This window comes from Schistocerca gregaria, chromosome 4 (genome assembly GCF_023897955.1).
Source record: "Schistocerca gregaria isolate iqSchGreg1 chromosome 4, iqSchGreg1.2, whole genome shotgun sequence".
Taxonomy (NCBI): domain Eukaryota; kingdom Metazoa; phylum Arthropoda; class Insecta; order Orthoptera; family Acrididae; genus Schistocerca; species Schistocerca gregaria.
The window spans coordinates 339,661,010-339,683,530 of record NC_064923.1 but is presented as its reverse complement, the minus strand read 5'-3'; the positions used below and the strand labels follow the sequence as shown (position 1 = coordinate 339,683,530).

The window sequence follows — 22,521 nt, the reverse complement described above, 5'->3', positions numbered from 1 at the left end:
TCCTTTCTTGGGGATGGAGGTGTGACAGGGATCATGTGATACATACTACCCGACATACACTCCTGGAAATGGAAAAAAGAACACATTGACACCGGTGTGTCAGACCCACCATACTCGCTCCGGACACTGCGAGAGTGCTGTACAAGCAATGATCTCACGCACGGCACAGCGGACACACCAGGAACCGCGGTGTTGGCCGTCGAATGGCGCTAGCTGCGCAGCATTTGTGCACCGCCGCCATCAGTGTCAGCCAGTTTGCCGTGGCATACGGAGCTCCATCGCAGTCTTTAAAACTGGTAGCATGCCGCGACAGCGTGGACGTGAACCGTATGTGCAGTTGATGGACTTTGAGCGAGGGCGTATAGTGGGCAGGCAGGAGGCCGGGTGGACGTACCGCCGAATTGCTCAACACGTGGGGCGTGAGGTCTCCACAGTACATCGATGTTGTCGCCAGTGGTCGGCAGAAGGTGCACGTGCCCGTCGACCTGGGACCGGAGCGCAGCGACGCACGGATGCACGCCAAGACCATAGGATCCTACGCAGTGCCGTAGGGGACCGCACCGCCACTTCCCAGCAAATTAGGGACACTGTTGCTCCTGGGGTATCGGCGAGGACCATTCGCAACCGTCTCCATGAAGCTGGGCTACGGTCCCGCACACCGTTAGGCCGTCTTCCCCTCACGCCCCAACATCGTGCAGCCCGCCTCCAGTGGTGTCGCGACAGGTGTGAATGGAGGGACGAATGGAGACGTGTCGTCTTCAGCGATGAGAGTCGCTTCTGCCTTGGTGCCAATGATGGTCGTATGCGTGTTTGGCGCCGTGCAGGTGAGCGCCACAATCAGGACTGCATACGACCGAGGCACACAGGGCCAACGCCCGGCATCATGGTGTGGGGAGCGATCTCCTACACTGGCCGTACACCTCTGGTGATCGTCGAGGGGACACTGAATAGTGCACGGTACATCCAAACCGTCATCGAACCCATCGTTCTACCATTCCTAGACCGGCAAGGGAACTTGCTGTTCCAACAGGACAATGCACGTCCGCATGTATCCCGTGCCACCCAACGTGCTCTAGAAGGTGTAAGTCAACTACCCTGGCCAGCAAGATCTCCGGATCTGTCCCCCATTGAGCATGTTTGGGACTGGATGAAGCGTCGTCTCACGCGGTCTGCACGTCCAGCACGAACGCTGGTCCAACTGAGGCGCCAGGTGGAAATGGCTTGGCAAGCCGTTCCACAGGACTACATCCAGCATCTCTATGATCGTCTCCATGGGAGAATAGCAGCCTGCATTGCTGCGAAAGGTGGATATACACTGTACTAATGCCGACATTGTGCATGCTCTGTTGCCTGTGTCTATGTGCCTGTGGTTCTGTCAGTGTGATCATGTGATGTATCTGACCCCAGGAATGTGTCAATAAAGTTTCCCCTTCCTGGGACAATGAATTCACGGTGTTCTTATTTCAATTTCCAGGAGTGTACTATAGCAAAGTCAACTTTTGCAGATACGCGCTTTGAAGTTTTCCTGTGTGATATGAAAAATCTGATGGAGGCTTGTTTGTCACTTTTTGAGATACCAAAATATGAATACATTCAAAATGTTCTCGTTGTCATCATCACTCTTTCCACTAGTTTATTTATGGAAAAACCTATATGGGGCAGGTAAATGTAAATGGAGATATGTCACTACTAACCAGACCATTGATAGGATGAAGGAAGGGATGTGAGATGAGGGCTGAAGAAGAACAATGGGGTGAAATGTGTAGGTATGCAAATGTGCACGGGGGAAGTTGTTGGTTCCTATATCCATAAGGAGGGACAGAGTACGTTAAGAAAATAGCACAGTGAGAGATCCAAGGATGCGAAAAATATAAAGGAATGGAGATATGGGAGAACTATTGTGGAGTTAAAAAGTGCTAGGGGGTATCTAGAACATATGGGTTACAAGAGGATGGAATGAACAAGGATGGGAGTGACTATGGAGGATGGGGACCAACCAGAAGTGAGGTTTGAGATGGTGCTGGCTGTAAAGCAGCTGTTTAAGTAAACCACAGTCTGCTGAGCAGCATGATCTACAATTACTCAAATGTCAGTAAAGGTAGTGGAGACCCATGGGTAGCGAGTTACGTTGCTCCAAAAAAGAGAAAGGTTTCGAGCGCCACCGCCACAACCAGGTCTGAACCCAAGTACAAGCATTCTGGTGACACCGAGGCACCACAGTCAGCGCTCCTGGTAGCTTCTCCCCTTCTATGTACATCTGGATTGGTGGATCCCCCTTGCATGCTCATCACCAGCGATGTACTGATAGATGCCGTCGGAAACCTTTCTTCCCACTGCCTGCAATCGAAAGGCGTGGGTCTTCGTCCATATCTCCACAGCACCGTCCGGGGCATTTCTGTCCATACATACCTGTTTTTGGGGGGAGGAGGAAGGTATGGTATCAGGCTCAGCAGAAATTAAATATCTGCTGGAGGAAATGGACTTAGGTGGCCAGTAGAGGGCATAGTTTCACAGCAGCTCTGAATGCTCGTAACGAGTTTGCCACCCATCTCACCACAAAAATATGCTGGCCAGTAGTGTTCTTCACACTCCATATAAATATGGCTGACCAGCAGTCAGTCAGTCTGTTCTGTACTTGCATCTGACATTGCTGATTACTGTCAATTCTGTACTATGGACTAATAACAACCTAGCTTGCCATTTGGTTCTTCTACCTGATAGTGTTTTGGATTGTTTCCCTCTCTTTGTTTTTGGCTTGTTGACATAATTGTGGTGAAGGTTCTTGCTTTACCTCTCTTTGTTGCCTAGGTTGCTTAAGTGGTTTTTCTAGTCTGTAATTTTCTCTGCTGTTGGTCAGTTGTGTTTAGCTCGACTACCGCTTGGTAGTATGTTCTCTTACACAGACAGCCCTTCCACCTTTTGCTTCACCTGTTTCTCTCCTGAGTACCGACATATGCTCTGATATCCAGCTACATGTGGATATAACACACTTAACAAATTAATGTAAGTGACTAGATAAAAAATTTACTCACCTTGAGGCAGCAGGAGAAAACACTCACACAAAGGTTTAACTTTTACAACCTTCAGAACCAGTAGTTCCTTCTTCTGGCAGAGGAATTGAAGGGCAAGGATGAGGAGTGAAGGAAAAGGATGGATAGGTTTAGGAAAGTGGGTACAGCTCAGAGAAGTCACCCAGGGTCAGTGGAGATTTACCAGACTGGGTGAGAAGGAAAGACCAATTGTTGGGGACTGCACCAGATAAAATTTGAAAACTTGAGAGCTTAAAGGTGGAAGACATGGTAGTATGCAAGACAGAGATTACTACTAAACCATCATGCACGAATTAATAAGAGTGAAAAGCTAAGTGTGTTGCACGTAAAAGAGGTGGGAGGGGGGTGGTGAAAAATAGACGGGGCAGGAAATGACAGATGTAGGAAACTACAATGGAGTGAAAAAAGTAGTAGTTACTGTGAAGAAATGCTGAGATGGAAGGCATTTACATAAATTAAGGTCAGGTGGGTGGTGAGAACCAAGTACATGATACAGCACTAGTTCCCACTTGTTGAGTTCAGAGAAACTGGTATCTTGGGGAAGAATCCAGATGGCACGTGTGATGAAACAGGCGCCGAGCTTATGGCTCTCGTGTTGTAGAGTATGCTCTGCAACAGAATAATGTGTGTTACCAGTATACACCCTCTGCCTATGCCCTGACTGATAACTGGGTGGTAGTCATGCTGATGTAAAAGGCCCAACAGCATTTACATAACAGCTAGTATATTCACGTGTTGTTTCACAGTTACCTGTCCCTTTGATAATATAAGTTTTGCCCGTTACAGGGCAGGAATAAGTAATGGTAGAAGGGTGTGTAGGAAAAGTCTTGCAGCAGGGACAGTCACAGGGTTAGGAGTCATAGGGTAGGGAGATGGGTGTAGGAGGAGCATAGGGTCTGACAAGAATATTGCGGTGATGGGAGGGTGACAAAAAGCTATTCTAGGTGTGGTTGGTAAAATCTCAAACAGAATGGATCTCATTTCAGGGCATGATATTAGGAACCCATAACCTTGTTGAAGTAGCTGATTGATACATATCAGACCATGACAATACAGGGTGGCAGGTGGTGTGCTCGGAAGTTGTTTTTTGGAGGGATCAGCAGTACCAAAATTGGATGTAGTGGCCTGGGAAATCTGCTTTTGAACTAGACTGTTGCAGTAATTACATCCAGTGAAGGCTGAGGTATCAATGTTGATGTATTGCTTTAAAGAGTCTACATCTGAACAAATATGTTTGCCTCAAATGCAAAGGCTGTATGGGAGGGAATGTTTGACATGGAAAGGATGGCAACCATCAAAATGTAAGTATCATTGTTAGGTTTAAGTGGGGTAGGATGTCAAATGACCTCACTTGGAGCAGGAGAGGCACCACAGGAAATTTTAATTTCCACTGTTTGAGCTTTTACAAATAAAATCATAAAACTTTGTCAGCATGACCAGGAAGGATTCAGGATTCACACTCATAGCATTGGGAGTTCAAAATATAACTTTTTTTTACATGTGAAATTTCATCATTTTTTTCACTTACTATTGGCTGTATTTGTTGCTATAGGTACACTTTTCTTCATAAGTAAGAGAGATTCTTTGATGAATTTTGCACATCATACTAACCATACTTACAGATCTATGAAATTAGAATTTTCCAATTTGTTAAAAACTGTGGTAAAATTTGAGATACAATAAAACCTCATTTATTCATTTTTATACTTTTTTCTCACTTACATGGTTTTCTTCCCAGCAAAATATCCACTGTGTGCACAAGTTAAGACACAGTGTTTCAGAGTGGATTGCCGGGAAGTGGATTGGTAAGGCTGCTATTAGACTATAATAAAATTTGGTAGTGTAGTAAGGAACTTTATCAAATTTAGGCATTTGTCAAATTTTCTTTGATCAAATCTAGCGCCTCACTTTAGATTTGATCAAAGGAAGTGTTCGTTTCACATTTAGTGCTTCGAGAAATGAACTGCTTGAAGCTCTAGCACCGCTGCAGCTGTCTGACACACAATGTTTTTCAGTATGACTCCCAAATTTACATGGTAAGTCGCATATATAATGAAATTGATGGAAATATTTGATGCAGATACAAAAACAAAAATAAAGAGAGAACTATAAAAAATTGCAGATGCTATTAGGCATGAATTATGGCCAGAATATACCCCTGAGAATATAAAGGAGAAAATCTACAACTTCTGTGGAAATTAAAATTTTTCATGACTGCAGTAGATATTAAATTTATTTGCCTTCACATATTCCTCCTTCAGTGCATTATAAATAGCTTCAAGCATTTCTGATATTATTTTCGTCAATGTGCACTGCAGTATTAGAGCGCTATACCAGCACTGTAAACTAGAGTAGCTAAAAATCACAGTGTTATGGTAAGTCTGTCTTTTGCGGATGTACCATTTCTGAGGAGAATGTTCAGCTTCATAATATGAGGAGCCACTTTTTTGAGCACATATTGAAATGTACTTTCATCCATTCCCATAGGGATTTTCATGCAACTTTATGTCCTCGACTTGCAGCTCCCATGACAAATTTTGTTGTATATCTTTCGCATTTCGCCGTGAAGTCCACATCTTCACCCAAGTTAGTTTCCTTTTCTTCTGCTTTTTGTGCAGATGCAATTGCAGTGCAAGCAATTGCCCGCCAGGTATAATTTTACTTACGGCTTCGGTGGTTTAGTGTGTTGATGTTGGCAATGACCATTCATGGCTGGGAATTCATTTCACCACAAAGTGTGACGTTTAACAATGCAGTAAATACATTAGAAATAATGAAACAATTCGTGATGTGCCACAATGTTTCTGATGAAATAATGACAGAGTTAACCCATATTGAGGGTAAAGTGTATGCTATTGAGGCGTCAAAGAAAAAACTAGCAAAATTTACGTACTTTTTTACAAAATGACGTTTGTTTTCTGTGTAGAAGTTTACATTTTTCTTTATATCCTTGTTAAGTATGGTACCTAGTAAGCCTGTATAATGTTCTGTAGAACGTAACTTTTTATTTACTGGATTTTTCATTTGTGTTTTCCAATTAATTTGATAGTGTGGTGCTGTATTTCATGTAGGCCCTATATGTGTTTCACACTTATACCTTTTTTTCCCTTTTTTTCTGTAGTCCATTGAAAAATGTATAAATGAAGTTTTACTGCAATTAACTATAAAATTTGAGTTAAACATGAAGATTAAAATGTAACAGCTTTTTCATTGTTTCATAAAGTAAGTAAATTCTTGAGTTTCATACACCTGTAAGTGTGATTTGTATGCTGTGCAAAATTCATCAAAGAATCTCTCTTACTTATGAAGAAAAGTGTATCTGTAGCAACAAATGCGGCCAATAGTCAGTGAAAAAAATGATGAAATTTCACATATAAAAAATTTATATTGTTATGTTTTTTGAATTTCCACTTCTTTGAGTGTGAATACTGAATCCTTCCTGGTGATGCTGACAAAGTTTTATGAACTTATGTGTAAAAGTATAGACAGTGGAAATTAAAATGTCCTGTAGTGCCTCTCCTGCTAAGTCGGCCAGACTGACTTTCTAGCCCTCTTAATGAGTACAGAAGTGCGTAGCTGGCTTTCAGTGAGGATGAGATCAACATAAAAAAAAGTGGTGTGGAATTTGGAATAAGAACATGAGAAATTTAATTGGAAGAAGGTATGTAGATGTTCCAGGAATTTTAACAGGTCAGCCTTATCATGAGTCCATACAGCAAAGGTGTCATCATTGTATCTAAACCAAAACAGGGGCTGAAAGCTTATGGATCCCAGGAAAGTCTCCTCCAAATGAACCATGAAAGGTTGTATTAGGAAGGAGCCATCCTGGTTCCTATGGCCGTACCACTGACCTGTTCGTACACACATTTCCATCCACATTAAACCTACTAACAGACAACAGTAATTACATTTTGGCAGTTTCCATCCTTTCCTAGTCAAATGTTCCCTTTCATACAACCTTGGCATTTGAGACAAACATATTTGTTTGAATGCAAACTCTTTAGAGCAATATATCCCCATTCTCACCTAACCCTTCACTGGACGTAATTACCCAAACAGCCTAGTTCAAATGTACATATCCTGGATCATCACATCCAATCCTGGTACTGCTGATCCCTCGAAAAAACAACTTTGGTGCACATCACTTGTCACCCAGTATTGCCCTGGTCTTGAATAAATTAATCAGCTACTATCTTGAATGTATTAATCAGCTACTTTGACAAGGTCATGACTTTGTAAAATCAAGCCCTGAAATGAGATCCATTCTGTCTGAGATTTTGCGTACCATACCTAGAATAGCTTTTCATCACGCTCCCAACATCCTCAATATCTTCGTCAGAGCCTGTGCTCCTTCTGCACCCATCTCCCTACCCATTGGCTCCTACCCCTGTGACCGTCCCCACTGCAAAAATTGCCCTGTGCACCCTCCTACCGCTACTTATTCCAGCCCTGTAACTGGCAAGATATATATTATCAAAGGGAGAGCCACCTGTGAAACGACACATCATGTACCAGCCTTTTACATTAGCTTGACTACCACCCAGTTATCAGTCAGGGCATAGGCAGAGGGTGTATACTGGCAACACTCAATATCCTGTTGCAGAGCATGTTATAAAACATAAGAGCCGAGACCTCGGCACCTGTTTCATCACATGTTCCATCTGGATTCTTCCCCCAGATACCAGTTACTCCAAACTCAACAAGTGGGAACGAGTGCTACAATATGGCCTTGGTTCTCGCCCCCCATCTGGCGTTATATTACGTAAATTCCTTCCGTTCCAGCATTTCTTAGTTTTCTACATCTGTCATTTCCTGACCTGTCTATTTTTGGCCGTCCCCCCCTCCCACCTCCTTTACACGCAACACACTGAGTTTTTCACACCTATTAACTTGTGCACAATGTTTTAGAAGGTGCATCTTTTTGCTTAAGTATCTTGACAGTGTGATTTTTGGTTGATTGTCATGAAGTAATTCAGCAGGTGATTTTCCAGTTATTGGAATTGGAGTTTTGTGATAAGAATCAGAATTTCCTGTATAGCATCTTGCTTGTTCCCTTGTCCCCACTTAACCCTTTTCATGTCTTCCTTGAAAGTCCTGACAAGTCTTTCTTCTTCACCATTTGAAGCAAGGTGAAATTGAGGTGTAGTCAAGTGGTGTGTGTGATTCATGTCATGGAATTTTTGAATTTCTCTGATACAAATTTTGTACCATTGTCAGAAAGTGTGGTATTGGGGAATCATCATATAGCAAAGATTTTTTGACTGCTTTTGTTGTGGCTTGTTGCTGAGGTTATGTCAAATATATAACGGAAATATGACATGCATCCACATATATTGACCAGGATTGCTCCCAGAATGGTTCAACGTAGATAGTGTGAATTCCTTTCCTATGCTTCAGTTGTTTGGGACCTTTGAAGATGCTTTCTGGGGTTTGGTTTTGCCATTTGACAAAGTTCACATTGTACGACCATTTCTTCAATTTCTTTGTCAATTTTTGGCCACCAACAATATCTTCTTGGCATTTGTTTCATTATGATAATGCGCCTGTGTCCCTCGTGCAGTTTCTTCAAAATCTTTTTACGGTCGGTTTTGGGTATGAAAAGCATTGTGAAATCTGTCTGAAGAAGTGACAAGCCATGGTGGTGATGAGGGAAGTCCTTTTGCTAAAACGCAGCTTCAAAAATTTTTTTGTCTTTTGGCAAATAGTTTGGCGATGTTCTTCACATAATGCAGAACCATTTTTAAGCTGCATCTTTGCTCATGGCTTCTCGAAACTTTCTGTGATCAACTGAAAATGAATTGGTCTCTTTATTAATTTCTTCATTAATCTGCAAGCAAAATTCTCTGGACGTACTGAATTTTTCATCTGGACCTGCAGGCAGCCTGCGTAAGACATCAGCTTTGCAATGTTTTTCTGTTGACCTGTATCTGATGTATTAGTTATATCTCATCAATGTGAACTGTCATTACTGGAATATTGCAACCATAGGCTTGTGATTGGCAAACAGTTGATACCTTCTTCCATACAAGTATTGGTGAAATTTCCGGATCTCATAAATTATGAATAGTGCTATATCTGGCCTGATGTTTATTTAAAGTTTTGGAAGTAAAAGTGATAGGTTTTCTGATCCATGTGAATACTTGTGGACAATACTGCTTGCATTCCATACAAAGAAGCATCAGTGGCTAATACCACAGTTTTAGTTCTGTGAAAGTGCAACAGTTTAGTTTCCTAAGTAATTTCCTTCTTGAGCTTAAGAAATGCTTCTGCTTCTTGCTTGGTCCATTTGAACTGTGCATTTGTCTTCCAAAGTTGATTCAGTGGTCTATCAATTCCAACTAACCACTTGATGAATTTGTTGTAGTTATTTACTTTTTCAGTGAAAGATTTTAGTTCCTGGATATTCTTTGGAAGAGTCAGAGATTTTATTGCTTCCATGTGGGTGGATTTCTGGATTCCTCATGGCCTAGGTATTCTACTTTGTTTTTGAAGATTTCACATTTCTTTCTATTGCATGTGAGGCCCCGTTCTTCCAGTCATGTGAAAAGCTTGTCCAAATTCTCCACGTGCTCATCCATGTTTGTGTCTGTGACAGTTATGACATCCAAGTAATCAGCATGTTCTGGTATGGTACGGGGTAATCCCAAAAGTAAGGTCTCATATTTTTTTATAAGTACAGAGGTCTGTTTGTGTGGCAGTTCATCACACTGTTATGAAGAGTGTTTCACATGCTGTTTGTAAATACGTGCACGCCATGCTGAGGTGCTCGGTCTTGGCTTGGCAGCCGTTGGGACTGGAGCTCCCATTGGATGTTACCGCCAAGTGAGAATTGCGCGCAGTTATTTGGTTTTTGAATGCAAAGGGCAGTGCATGGATTGAAATCCATCGCCAATTGATGGAAGTGCATGGTGAGTTATGCATGGATGTCAAATATGTTCATAAGTGGTGTAGAGAAATTGCAGCTGGTCGGACTGAAATTCACGACGAACAAAGGAGCAGAAGATAAACAATTTCTGAGGAGACAGTGTTGGAGGTTTAGCAAAACATGCGTGAAGATCAGCGGGTCACCCTGGATGATCTCTGCATGTTGGTTCCTGAGGTTTCCCAAAGCACTGCTTACAGAATTTTAACGGAAAGATTGAACTACCAGAAGGTGTGCGCAAGATGGGTGCCACGCGTGCTGACGGAGGACCACATGCGGCAACGAGTTGATGCTTCCCATGCATTACTTCACCGCCTTGCAGCTGAACAGGATAACTTTCTGGACTCAGTAGTCACGGGTGACGAAACCTGGGAATACCACTTTACACCTGAGACCAAGCAACAATCATGCCAGTGGCGGCATCCTTCTTCACCAAAGACACGTAAATTCAAACAAACACGGTCTGCCGGTAAAGTCATGACAACTGTCTTTTACGTTCGGAAAGGGGTATTTTTGGTCGACTTTATGCCCACTAGGACCACAATTAACGCTGACAGGTACTGTGAGACTCTGAAAAAACTCAAACAGGCAATTCGGAACCGGGAAATAGGAATGTTGTGCAAGGGCGTACACATTCTCTATGACAACGCTCGCTCACACATCGCTCGGCAAACCATTGCTCTCCTGCAACAGTTTTAGTGGAACATAATCACCCACCCACCCCTATAGTCCTGACTTGGTGCCCAGTGACTATCACCTGTTCCCTAGGTTAAAAGAACATTTGGCCAAAAAGCGATTCAGCTCCGACGACAAGGTGAAAGAAGAGGTTCATAGCCTTCTGAACAGCATGGCGGCGAGCTGGTATGACATGGGCATATAAAAACTGCCACAGCATCTACAAAAATGCATCGACAGAAATGGTGATTATGTCGAAAAATAAGCTAAATGTTCAACCTGTAAACTGATGTCAACCATTTAAAAATAACAGTCTATGTACTTTTAAAAAAAATAGGAGTCCTTACTTTTGGGATTACCCTCATACTTGTCATTTCTTCAACAAATTGTTAGTGTATTGCAGGAGCACTTGTTATGCCGAATGGTAACATCTGGTAAACAAACAGACCAACTGGAGTATTGCCAACTGTCATCTTGTTGAGTTCTACATCTACTTCCCACTGTGGATGTGTGTCCAATACATCAATTTTTGTAAAACATTTGCCATATCTAATTTTTTGAAGGAGCTCCTAGGCCAACTAGGGATTGGATACTGGTCATTCTTTGAAATCTCCACAGCTTCTTATTGATCCGTTTGGCTTTGGTACAGCCACAGTTGTGTAGCTCATTAACTGGGTTTCCCTGGCTTCCAGATTCCTTCTTTGTTCAGTCTTTCTTTAACTTTATCCATCATAGCCAATGATATTGGTCAGTGCTTGAAAAATTTAGTGTAGCTCCTGTCTTCAGTTACATGACTGCTTTGTAGATTTTACATTTGCCTAAGCCAGGCACTGGAAAAGAGATTCAAGGTTGTGGCGTATTTTCTTTTTGGCTTCTTTAAAACTGTTTTCACTATTTTGATCCACCATGTTTATAGGCTGTGACTTCCTTTTGCTAATATGAGGTCTGTTTAAAAAATTCTGGAACTTTGTCCACAAAATTTTTCTATGCTTACCTTTTACTTATTGTGCACAATCTGCTTCAGAATACTCTCCTCTACAATTGATGCAGTGCTCCCAACACAGTTTCCACTTCCAGAAGCAGTCTTGATACACCTCTTACTGGATTACGTGAAACGCCATCTGCGAACTTTCTTTTATCTCATCTATCATTGCAAATCTTCATCCTTTCAATGGGGATTTCAACTTTGGAAATATAAAAAAGTCCATAGGGACCAGGTCTGGAGAGAGCAGAGGATGAGGCAGCATAGTGATTTCATTTTTTGTGCAGTAGTCACGCACTGATAGCAGTGAATGTGCGGGTGCATTTTCGTGAAGCAAGAGCCATGAATTGTCTCGCGACATTTCAGGCCGTTTCCCTCTCATATTTTTTCACAGGTGTTGCAACATGTCCCAATATTGCCACCGATTAACAATTTGTCCCTGTGGCACAAATTCATGGTGAACTAATCCTTCAAAGTCAAAGAAAACTATCACATGGCTTTGACATTTGACCTGACCTGACAAGTTCTTTTTGGTCTTCGAGAAACTTTCCTGACCCGTTGTGTAGATTGAGCCTCGGTCTCAACATCATAGCCACAGACCCACACCAGTTATACTTCTGTTAAGGAACATCTTGTTCTCATTTGCACAACGGAAAAGCTCATCACAGATTGTGAGGCAAAGGTCTTTCTGGTCTTGACTCATACCTTGGGACGAACTGGGTGGTAACACAATGCATTCCAAGATTGTCAGACAGTATTTCATGATATGATCCAACTGAAATGTTACATTTTTCTGCAATTTCTCGGACAGTCAGTCTTTGAATGACATGCAAAATTTTGTTGAAGTTCCTGGCGTGAGCATCATCGGTAGATGTCGATGGCGTCCTGAATGAGAGTCATCTTTAACTTCCGTTCAGCGATTTTAAACCGTGTGACCATCCATAACACTGAGTACATCTTAAACACTCATCAGCATAGGCTTCCTGCATCACTTGGTGTGTTTCTGTATGGGTTTTCTTGAGGGTCATGAAAATTTAATGCAGACACGTTGCTCCTCTAACAATCTTGAAATTCACAAACTGTGGGACACAAAGTTCTATTCAGTACAGCACCAAACAATAACTAACAGATGTACAACACTGAACCTTGCGGCAGTTACATATTATACTGAAGCATGTGCAGGGTTGCCAACCACTTCTGTCTCCAACATACACCATTGGCGCAAAATTACGAATGTTCCGGAATTTTTTGAACAGACCTTGTATTTAAGTTGAAGACATTGAACCAGTTCATGCCAAAGAGACTGGTTGCTTTTCATGAGTTCACAATAATTAATTAAAGCTTTTTGGTTCATTGTATTTGACAGTTGCCATCCATTTTCCCTGTAAATTAATCTGGCTGCTTTGTACATTTAGTGTTGAAGTAATTCGTAAGCATATAGGTTTATTTGTGAGCAAGCTGTACTAGAACGTTGTTGTGCAGCCGTTGATATCCAGTGTTATGTAGACTTTTACTGCATCTTCACTGCTGACGATTTCATTACTACAGTTTTCTTCAGTCAATGTAACTTAATTTACTTCATTCTGTTTTCCTAGTCTGCAAGTCTCAATATTGATGCTTCTTGGCAGTGAAAAGATTTTTATTTTGCCGCAGGCGGATGTGGCCGATCTTCTTGCAAATATTGCTCACTGCATTTCTGAATGTGCATAGATTCCAGCTATAGTTTACTGCATATTTTGAGCAAGTCTTATAGTTTTACCTGGTTAGTGTTTATTTCTTATGATGAAGTTCTTGTATGTGGGTTTTTCAGCTTTTAGTGGCTTGTCATTTGTAAAAGTTCTGGTGAATGTACTGTATTTTCAGCCTTGTTTGGTTTTACAGTTCATTGAGTAGCTTCATATGTTTCAGTAGTCTTCAGAACTTTGCCAGTGAGGATTGCTGCTATACTGCAGAGACAAATTACACATTTCACAATGGGAGGTATGCAGTATAATATCATCACTGATCAATCTGTCAGTTTAAGCGATCTCTTGACCCTCATATTCACACTTAAATCAGCAATCAATTCTGAATATGCCTGCCCAAGCTTCTTTATTGTCTTTGAGGAATTTGGAAATGGCCACAAGCACATGCATTTTTTTATTTAAAATGGATTGATAGTTGCTTAACTAGCTCTGAATTTTTCTTACTGATGTCCTTTTGTCCAAAGAGCTTCACCAGCAGGTGGAATGTGTCAGTGCTATGACAGGAAATATGCCCATTTCTGGTCATTTGCTGTTGCCAAGTGTGCCTCGGGTATGTGTCCCATTGTTCCTTTGTTCTTTCAGATGCAGGAAAAACTGGAACACTTGATTTTTTTTTTTCCAGTGACATAGCACTCTGTTTTGTCACCAGTTTTAGAAAATCTCATTGTTCTTTTGACACTTCCTGTCGTTGTTCCATGAACTCCACAGTTGCAGCATCAACATCTTGATAAGGTCCATGAGCTCTTCCATTACCATTCTGGATCATCTTTACAATTGTTTGAATTCTCGTCACCAAATAATGTATTATTTGGTTAGAGGCCACATAATTGTAATTCGTGAAATAGCCAGTATATAAATATGCACATTTATTAATGCAAAAGAGCAATTCTGTAAAATAATATTGTAACATACTAAAACATATCAAATAAACAACAAACTGAATACAAAACTGAAAGTCATAGCACTGTTACATGCACATAGAAATTCTATTAAGATTAGATAAGTTCAAATATAACAAAACCCATATCCATAGGAACATTTGTCAGACACAGTACAAGGGGATTTTTTTTTTTTTTTAATTAAAAAAAAAAAGCCTCGGAAATAAATTGCCATGGGCGGAGTTTGTGTAATACACATTTCTGCGGCTAGGCGTGTATAACGCAACTCGTTGCCATTTCAGTGCCGCCTGTATTGTAGACCTGTCTTTTCCTTTTCACCTGCTGTGATTGCTTTCGCTAGCGCTGTTTTGTTTTTTATGATGGCAAGTTTAAGTGAACATCATGCAGTTGTGAAATTTTGTTTTCTACTCGATAAAAATGCTGCTGAAACTGTTTTAAAATTGAAAACAGCTTACCAAGATGACACTATGGGGAAAACTCAAATGTACGAAAGGTTTGCTCTATTTAAAAATGGTGACATGTCAGTTGATGCCATACCTCATTCTGGATGTCCATAAAATGCCCAAATCAATGAAAATGTTGAAAAAATTCAAGAGCTTGTGCTCACAGCCCATCGAAAGACAATTGATCAAGTGTAAGAGATTAGTGGTTTATCTTGGAGCTTGGTTCAGTGAATTTTAACAGAAGATTTGGGAATGAAAAGGATTGCTGCCAAGTTTGTACCTCGGATTCTGACTGACAATCAAAAGGAACAGCGAGTTGAAACATGTCATGCTTTGAAACAACAGCTTGAAACTGATCCAAATTTTCTGTCAAATGTCATTACTGTTGATGAGTCATGGTACTATAGTTATGACCCAAAAACAAAGCAACAGTCAAGTCAATGGAAGACATCATCGTCATCCCATCCAAAAAAATGTTGTCAAGTCAAATGAAACATTAAAACAATGCTGATTTGCTTTTATGATGCCAAGGGTGTAGTTCATTCAGAATTTGTTGCCCCAGGTCAGACCGTCAATGTAACCTTTTGTTTTAAGAAGATTGCACAGTGGTGTTTATTAAAAAAGACCCGATTTGTGACAGACAGGAAACTGTTTCTTCCACCACAAGGACACACCTGCACACAAAGTCATCTCTATTACGCAGTTTTTGGCTAAAAATGGTATTGTTCCATTGGCCCATACACCTTACTCACCTAACCTGGCTCTTTGTGACGTTCTAATTTGTACACATGAAAAAGGTCATGAAAGGACACTGACTTGACAACATTGAAGCAGTCAAGGGAAAAAAAAGGAAAAAAAAAAAAACAAGGAAGGAGCTGTCAGCCATACGACTACAAAAACGTTTCGAACAGGGGAAGCACTGATGGGACAACTGTACCCCGCCACCCTTTTTTAACCCCCTCATAGTAGTTTTTAATTTAGATTTGTTGCCAATAATCTTTATCTATAAGACCATTTTAGTCAAAGGCATCCTTTGTTTTGCAATTAAAGATATTCTCTGCAGATGATAAATGCACACATTTTTTAGCTCACAGGTGTGAGCAAACTATATGGCATATTGCTAGCTTCTCCACAGGCAAAGGGCAAGACGACTGGTGCAAAGAGATCCTGCTCACCAGGCTTTGCACCAGTGTCCTGGATTAAATTCCAAACTTCTGTGCAGCATCTCATGGAATGAGAGCATGTGATACTGTTATACTGTTGATGGTGATCGGACTGAGAGCATGGCAGTCCCCTGGTGTTATTTGGTGAGAGTAGCCTGTGTGCTGGCACCATGTTTCACACCCTCCCTTCTCTTGTCATCATCCAGCACAAACATAACACCACATTACACACATCCATTCCAGTCACGTGCACTTGCTCTGTTTCACTTATTCATAAAAGATGTGAGTCCAATACCTTAACAACTTACACCTTACTCAGAATATGAGACAGTTCTGGAATTAACTGCAACAGTTAGCCAGGAATCCAAACAAAAGAGCAAGGCAGGAGAGGAGAGAGAATTACAAAGTTAAACACTTGTAACAAGAAAAATTTGTTAACCAAAGCAGCTAAAAGTGGCAGAGAGCACAGTTAACAAGTAATAGTTAAGGAAAGGACAAACCGAAAATAGATGGAGCAAAGGAAAGAAAATAGCCTATATCAAAGGCAGGTAGAGGATTGCCATTGATGACAATGACTAAGGGAGGTTGTTGGAAAGTAGGTAAACATCAGTGAAGCCGTTGACATTACTTGAGGGTAAATTAGTTTTTGGAAAGCAGCACATGCTGTAGAGGAAATTGCAATCTGTGAAGACCTGAGCTTTCAGTATTAAGAAGGATGATCCATATAGTGCCCAATCAAGCACCAATGCCATGGCTACTCTGTTGCAGAGTGCACATTCATGCTATTTAGAGGGGGGGGGGGGGGGCATTGCTTGCTGAGATTCCTACACTTAAATATATTAAACAGCACTTTGTTAAAGTTATGTACATGTCTATATTACTCCATCAATAGTATGAAAAGGAAAGATGCTGCTCACCATATAGCAGAGGTGCTAAGTCACAGATAAGTACAATAAGAAGACTGTCACAAATATAGCTTTTGGCCAGTAAGGTCTTCATCAAAATTAGAACACACACACACACACACACACACACACACACACACACACACACACACACACACACACAGCATCTTCGCTATATTGTGAATAGCAACTTTCCTTTTCATAATATTGTTAAACTCCATCCTGGTTTTCCATTGTTAGATCTAGATTACTCTAGACATTGTCATTTGTCTCCCTGTAACAATTTTGGTCATATAAAGTGATGATATTTTTTGAAAACTGGAAAACTCTTGTTTGCTTATACGTGGAAAAATAATAGTTGGATTTATTATTTATTCTCTGAGTAGACTGAGAATTTGAAGATCAAAAAGGCAGCTCTTTACACAAAATGGAGCAATATTTGTTTGATTTTGAAACTACAGAACTCATTATTGACGTGATATAACCTAGAAAAGATGAAAATTATGATAGTAATCTTACTCTTTATAACCGTGTTATTGGTTTAGGGAAGAAAGTTTCATTGTAAACATCTAAATGTCTGAAGAATAAAATTAAGTTACATGTGTAAAATGATATCAGCTGTTAGTTTCGAACTCTAACCACTTGCTGGAAGTATGCATTGTACCACAGAAGTGGATGAGAAGAACCTGTAGTAATTATTTCAGTGTCTGTAATATGGACTTTCCATGTGTTACTTTTAGGTTTAAGTGCAGCTGCTGGAATTGGAGTCGATGATTTGAGGAGGCTTTGCATCTTACGACTGAGTTTTGTGAAGGGTTGGGGTCCAGACTACCCACGCCAGTCCATAAAGGAAACTCCATGCTGGATTGAGGTAATAATGCGCTGTAAAATACAGTTTTCAAAAATCTAGTTTTTGTAATCACTAAGTAATCATCAAGCTCTCTTCGTACAATATATATTGCTTCCATCTTGTTTTCTAATCAGTTCACTTTGCTTTTGCTAATTTCTCCCTTGCATACATTTGCATAAAGAACGATGTGTTAAGATGGATTATACTTATGGAACCTCTTTCTGTTCTTTTATTTCATGGGGAAACTATTTGTTTGCTTCGAAGTCCATAGCATATTTGTTGATATTCTTGTTGTTTCTACTTTATCCACCTCAGTCATCTCATATGTTATGTGCATGTTAAACAATACTTTCTGCATTCGCCAAGTCACTCTGAACAGTGATGATTGTGAGCATAACAGATGAGAAGTGTCTGTTCCCTCTTCTGTCAAAGATAAGGTTAGCATTCCTTCCTTCCCCCCCCCCGAGTAGTTCAACAAAATCAGAGACATTAACATAAGTATCTCACATCATAAAGCTCATTTACGGAAATATGTCCAAAATGAAGCTTTATTTGAGTAAAGGTAAAAACATCACCTGCTTAAGGCCACACAGACAAACAAAGAACAAAATAAATCAAAGATTGTATCTTTCTCTTGAAACAGTTCTGTTCCTTATCATATACTGCTTTATAGCCCACGAAAACTGTGACCTGAAAAGTCAGAAACAATGGAACTTGTGATACAGTGGGATATGGAGTTGCTTACTGTTTTGGTGTTAATTGAAAAAAAACTGAAATTAAGTAATTGCTGCTTATGGGCAGTTCATTCACTTAAATATTTACCAGTATTCTGACAGTGCCCGATACTTCCTTATTAGATTTAATCATTCAGTGACCATTTCACAATGATGTAGGACTTGTCATCATAATACAGTGCAAATAAATAGCTCAAAATACACTCCTGGAAATTGAAATAAGAACACCGTGAATTCATTGTCCCAGTAAGGGGAAACTTTATTGACACATTCCTGGGGTCAGATACATCACATGATCACACTGACAGAACCACAGGCACATAGACACAGGCAACAGAGCATGCACAATGTCGGCACTAGTACAGTGTATATCCACCTTTCACAGCAATGCAGGCTGCTATTCTCCCATGGAGACGATCGTAGAGATGCTGGATGTAGTCCTGTGGAACGGCTTGCCATGCCATTTCCACCTGGCGCCTCAGTTGGACCAGCGTTCGTGCTGGATGTGCAGACCGCGTGAGACGACGCTTCATCCAGTCCCAAACATGCTCAATGGGGGACAGATCCGGAGATCTTGCTGGCCAGGGTAGTTGACTTACACCTTCTAGAGCACGTTGGGTGGCACGGGATACATGCGGACGTGCATTGTCCTGTTGGAACAGCAAGTTCCCTTGCCGGTCTAGGAATGGTAGAACGATGGGTTCGATGACGGTTTGGATGTTCCGTGCACTATTCAGTGTCCCCTCGACGATCACCAGAGGTGTACGGCCAGTGTAGAAGATCGCTCCCCACACCATGATGCCGGGTGTTGGCCCTGTGTGCCTCAGTCGTATGCAGTCCTGATTGTGGTGCTCACCTGCACGGCGCCAAACACGCATACGACCATCATTGGCACCAAGGCAGAAGCGACTCTCATCGGTGATGACGACACGTCTCCATTCGTCCCTCCATTCATGCCTGTCGCGATACCACTGGAGGCGGGCTGCACGATGTTGGGGCGTTAGCGGAAGACGGGCTAACGGTGTGCAGGACCGTAGCCCAGCTTCATGGAGACGGTTGCGAATGGTCCTCGCTGATACCCCAGGAGCAACAGTGTCCCTAATTTGCTGGGAAGTGGCAGTGCGGTCCCCTACGGCACTGTGTAGGATCCTACGGTCTTGGCGTGCATCCGTGCGTCGCTGCGGTCCGGTCCCAGGTCGACGGGCACGTTCACCTTCCGCCGACCACTGGCGACAACATCGATGTACTGTGGAGACCTCACGCCCCACGTGTTGAGAAATTCGGCGGTACGTCCACCCGGCCTCCCGCATGCCCACTATACGCCCTCGCTCAAAGTCCGTCAACTGCACATACGGTTCACGTCCACGCTGTCGCGGCATGCTACCAGTGTTAAAGACTGCGATGGAGCTCCGTATGCCATGGCAAACTGGCTGACACTGACGGCAGCGGTGCACAAATGCTGCGCAGCTAGCGCCATTCGACGGCCAACACTGCGCTTCCTGGTGTGTCCGCTGTGCCGTGCGTGTGATTATTGCTTGTACAGCCCTCTCGCAGTGTCCGCAGCAAGTATGGTGGGTCTGACACACCGGTGTCAATGTGTTCTTTTTTCCATTTCCAGGAGTGTATATGAGGGACTTTCATTACTTAAGGAAACGAACTGTGTAAGAAACAGTTGGTAGGACGAGTTTTGCACTTTCGTAACCTTAGGGTGGCATCGCTGGGATGAGCTGAGAACAGCTGACAGATAAAAATTGTGTTGCTTATAACCTCAATACTGCATTTAATGGTGGCACATCCACTTAAAGTTTCCAAATTAGTTAAATGACATTCAGTGATCCGTTTTTTGCTTTCCGAAGGTGAAAAACCACCTAAAATATTTTGTCAAATGATTTTACAATATGGTGAAAGTTGGATGCACCATGGAAATTTTTATAAGTAGGTAGAACAGTACAAAAATGTTCTTACGGGAGTGACTGATGAGCAGCATTCTGGTTTGAAGTGTCAGCTTTTTCACTTGAAATTTACATTGATATCATTATTCATGAAGACCAAAGTGTTACAGTTGAACATATAGCAAACACAGTAGTAGTAATTGTTGGCATAGTTCATAACATTATCAATAAGAAGCTTATTTACAGTGAAACAAGTGCAAGGTGGATCCCAAAAGAGTTAACCAACAACGCAAGGAAACAAGACTGTGTGCAATCTTGAAGGACACCAATGAGATGGAAGGTGACCCTTTTCTAAACAATATTTTAATGTGTGATGATACTTGGGTTCACCATATTGAACCAGAATCCAAAAGATAAAACTTGGAATGGAAGCACACCAGCTCATATGTCCAAAAGAAATTTAGTTCATAAGCATCAGCAGGAAAATCATGTTGACTATCTTTTGGGATGCCCAAGAGGTCATTTTTTGTGATTATTTCATACAATAAATAGTTTCCGCTACTCAGACATGCTGGTGAGCAAAGAGCCAGCCAGTGTGGCCAAGCAGTTCTAGGCGCTTCAGTCTGGAACTGCGCGACTGCTACAGTCGCAGGTTCGAGTCCTGCCTCGGGCATGGATGTGTGTGATGTCCTTAGATTAGTTAGGTTTAAGTAGTTCAAAGTTCTAGGGGACTGATGACCTCTGATGTTAAGTCTCATAGTGCTCAGAGCCATTTGATGAACGAAGTGAAATGAGCAATGAGAGAAAAATATCATGGATCTCAAAGAAAAAACCATGATATTTTTACATGCCGTCACACTGCACAGCTGATCAAGGACACCTTTGTAAAAATGTGTTGGGAGACATTATATGGAAAAAAGTTCAGCAACGTGAGATGGTCAGAGAAATTTTGGGAAAGTGGCACAAATAACAAGACTGTTATGGAAAAAAAGTAGTTCATTGTTGTGATAAGTGTATTAATATTGGTGGGGATTGCATTGCGAAGTAGTAAAAATCTAATTGTATAAAAATTCACAGGTATTTTTCTGTATCAGTTTGTCTCTGAATGTCTCTGCTGTATACATACAGGATATACACTATCCGGTCACATTAATGTGATCACCTGTCAAAAGCCTGAATAAGTGTCTTTTGCAGCACAGACTGCTGTGAGGCACATGGGAAAAGAATCAACGATGCTCTGAAATATATTGACAGTGATTTTGAGTCGTGATGGCTCCACTGCCGTACCCAGCTGCACTAATTTTCTCAGTTGAGGGTAAATGACACGAAAAGCTCAATTGAGTTCATCCCACATATTCTCAGTTGTGTTTAAATCTTGGGAGTTTGGTGGCCAGTGGAATAAGATAAACTCACACAAATCAAAATCGTTAGACAATATCCAAGTGAAATTATGGAAGCTAGATCTGTCTTCCATATTCCATATTCAGTTCCCCCAACAATTAGATTTCATACAACAGCTAATACAATTTTATCAACCATTACCAATTACTATACAAACTCTCCATCGTTGTTTTAAAACCAGTTACAAAATTCTTTGATAAATGCAATCTTATTCTGTAAAACTACAAAACACTGCTTATGGCCTTCAGGTCACAAGTGACAATAAATAAGGAAGAATGAATGACGATGATGTCTTTCATTTTGTTTCCATGAACCTTCATGTATTAATAATGCAGCAACACTTGTTACAGTTTTCTCGTCTCTAGACGTGACATGGCAGACAATATGAAAACAATAAAAAAAATATAATTGCAGACAGTGTGAATACACCAAGAAATGTTTGCTGCCAGTGTGAACAGAAACAAAATCCAAAATAGATGTGAAACATTGTAGGAAATAATGTTCCCAACAGAAGCATGTTTCCAGTGACAGTGTGTACGCAACTTTACATTTTTTTTTTTTTTAAATCAGTGATGACGTTACTAGTGGACTTCCAAATGTCAGCTTTTGTGAGGGCTTTTGAGCGACTCCTATGTGGACTGCGTGCATTTTGATTATTCATTTCCTTTGTAGTGTGTGACGTGTGTGCACAGTACGCCATTTAAAAGCAATGGTGCAATGAAAGCATATCACAAATATGTCACAATTAATGATGATGTAAATAAAATAGAAAGAAACTTCCACATGGGAAAAATATATTAAAAACAAAGATTCCAAGACTTACCAAGCGGGAAAGCGCCGGTAGATAGGCACAATATCTT

At 41.2% G+C, this 22,521-nt stretch overlaps 1 protein-coding gene across 3 annotated transcripts in view; it reads left to right on the top strand.

Annotated features, from left to right (window-relative positions):
• LOC126268083 (mothers against decapentaplegic homolog 4) overlaps nucleotides 1–22,521 on the top strand; it is a 172,055-nt gene that overhangs the window by 130,830 nt on the left and 18,704 nt on the right. For all 3 annotated transcript variants that reach the window (XM_049973570.1, XM_049973572.1, XM_049973571.1), the window contains one exon: nucleotides 17,525–17,655. In XM_049973570.1, coding sequence (XP_049829527.1) covers nucleotides 17,525–17,655 — 131 coding nt within the window. The remainder of the gene's footprint in view (nucleotides 1–17,524; nucleotides 17,656–22,521) is intronic.